The 2,204-nt window shown below is 44.6% G+C and overlaps 1 protein-coding gene across 1 annotated transcript; it reads left to right on the top strand.

Annotated features, from left to right (window-relative positions):
* The first annotated feature begins 291 nt into the window (after window positions 1-291).
* LOC141621047 (uncharacterized) lies at window positions 292-708 on the top strand. Its single transcript, XM_074437766.1, has one exon. The coding sequence runs from the start codon at window positions 292-294 to the stop codon at window positions 706-708; it is 417 nt and encodes a 138-aa protein (XP_074293867.1).
* The last annotated feature ends 1,496 nt before the right edge of the window (window positions 709-2,204 follow it).

The raw sequence follows: 2,204 nt of genomic DNA on the forward strand, positions 1-2,204 counted from the left end.
AAGATATCTCACAACAAAATGTAATCAAACAAGGTGACTGTAAATAAAAATATAGTCGAGATTACGTGGCTATTAGGCCATATTATGTTTTAGGCCTTTTAGTATTGTATGGGCTCCGACCCCAGACGATATTGTATTTATTCTACGCTTAAGCTAATGAGAAATAACAACAACATTATTCAACCAAAACAACTCTCAACATGGTATCAGTGAAACCCTATTCTTCATCCTTCCCTGCCGTCTGATTTTTTTTCCGATCGGTTTCCCCTGTTTTCTTCGATTGGCTTTATCATGACAGGGCCGGATGATTCTGCTTCCGCTTCTACTAAACACAAAATCGATTCTTTGTCCCCTTTTTCGTTATATAATCAGGAGGGTCCGGGTCAAGCGATTACTCACATCAAACTCCGGAGCGATAATTATGAAGAATGGAATCGCTCCATGCGTTGGTCTTTGAAATCAAGACGCAAGTTTGGGTTTTGTGACGGGTCAATCGAAAAGCCGACTGATGACTTCCTCCTCGGTCAATGGGAAGTCGTTCATTGTACCATTGTCCAATGGATCATGAATTCCATTGATCCGTCCATTCGTGATAGTGTGTCGGATACCGAGGACGCTCGCCTTCTTTGGTCTGAATTGGAGGATCAGTATGCAGTGGTTGATGGCGCCAAAATTCATCATCTTAAAACCCAATTAAACGAATGTTGACAGACAAAAGGTATGTCCGTTACTACATACTATGGTAATTTAAAAACCTTGTGGGATGCTATAGGTGCTCATGAGCCGCCATTTGCTTGTTCCACCTCTGGGTGTCCTTGTGGTGTCACCAAAGCCGCGCTAGCTAGGCAGGATACGGGACGCTTACATCGTTTTCTTATGGGCCTCGATAAGTCTCTGTACGGTCCTATTCGGAATCACCAGCTTTCCCTCGACCCTCTTCCGTCTTTAAGCCGCGTTTATCACGCGGTTCTGCAGGAGGAACGCTTGCTCGCAAGCCCTACTGCAACAGCCGAGGTGCCTGATGTCATGGCTATGGCTGTTCGGGGTCCCCCCGTGTCTTCTCCTACCCCTGATTGGCGCGCTTTACGAGATGCTGAAAAGCGAGAGCGACATAAATCTAAATGCTCTCACTGTGATGTCTCGGGTCATGATATTTCTAATTGCTTTATTAAGTCACAACGCTTCCCGGATTGGTGGGGTGATCGTCCGCGTACCCTTGAGCAACTCAAGTCCCACAACAAATCAGGCTCCTCTAGCACTCATGCCCGTGCTAATGCTCTCATGGCTGATCCACACGGCTCCCTGTCACAAGATCGTCTCAGTGGTATGTCTCTTGATTGGATAGTTGATACGGGGGCATCGCATCATGTTACGGGCGATGCTCGCTGGTTGTCTACTTCTCATACCATTCCGCCTTGTCCAATCAGTTTGCCCAATGGCCACACAGTCACGGCTACTGTGGCCGGCTCGGTTCCAATTAATGCGTCTCTTGTTCTTCATAACGTTTTGTTTGTTCCGAGTTTAAATTGTAACTTGCTATCTGTTTCGCAACTTGTGGCTGCCACCTCCTGTGTCCTGAGCTTTACTAACTTGTCTTGTCACATTCAGGACCCTTCTTTGAAGACGAAGATTGGAGTCGGTGAGCTGCGAGACGGGTTGTATTATTTGAGGGCTGTGGAGCGTGTAGCAGTGAACCATGTGGGCTCTGATGTTTCCGTTGATACATGGCATATGCGCCTTGGTCATCCATCAAATAAAGTCTTGCAACATCTTCCTCATGTTAGCCAATTTAATTCTTCTCATTTAGATACTATTTGTGATGTTTGTCACTTAGCGAAACAATGTCGTCAGAGTTTTAGTTTGAATTCCAATAAAGCTATTGCTATTTTTGATTTAATTCATTGTGACTTGTGGGGGCCTTATCGTACTCCTTCCTCGTCTGGTGCAAAATATTTTTTTACTATTGTTGATGATTGTTCTTGGGCTGTTTGGGTTTACCTTTTACTCGACAAGACTGAGGTCTCGGAAATGTTTCTGAATTTTTTAGCTATGGTTCATACACAATTTTCTAAGCAAGTTAAAATCGTCCAATCTGATAATGGAACGGAGTTTCATGCCATGGCTGATTATTTTCTTAAGCATGGCATTTTATTCCAAACTTCGTGTGTCGGTACCCCGCAACAAAATGGTCGTGTCGAGCGTAA

The sequence above is a fragment of the Silene latifolia genome, chromosome X, assembly GCF_048544455.1.
Source record: "Silene latifolia isolate original U9 population chromosome X, ASM4854445v1, whole genome shotgun sequence".
NCBI classification, from domain to species: Eukaryota; Viridiplantae; Streptophyta; class Magnoliopsida; order Caryophyllales; family Caryophyllaceae; genus Silene; species Silene latifolia.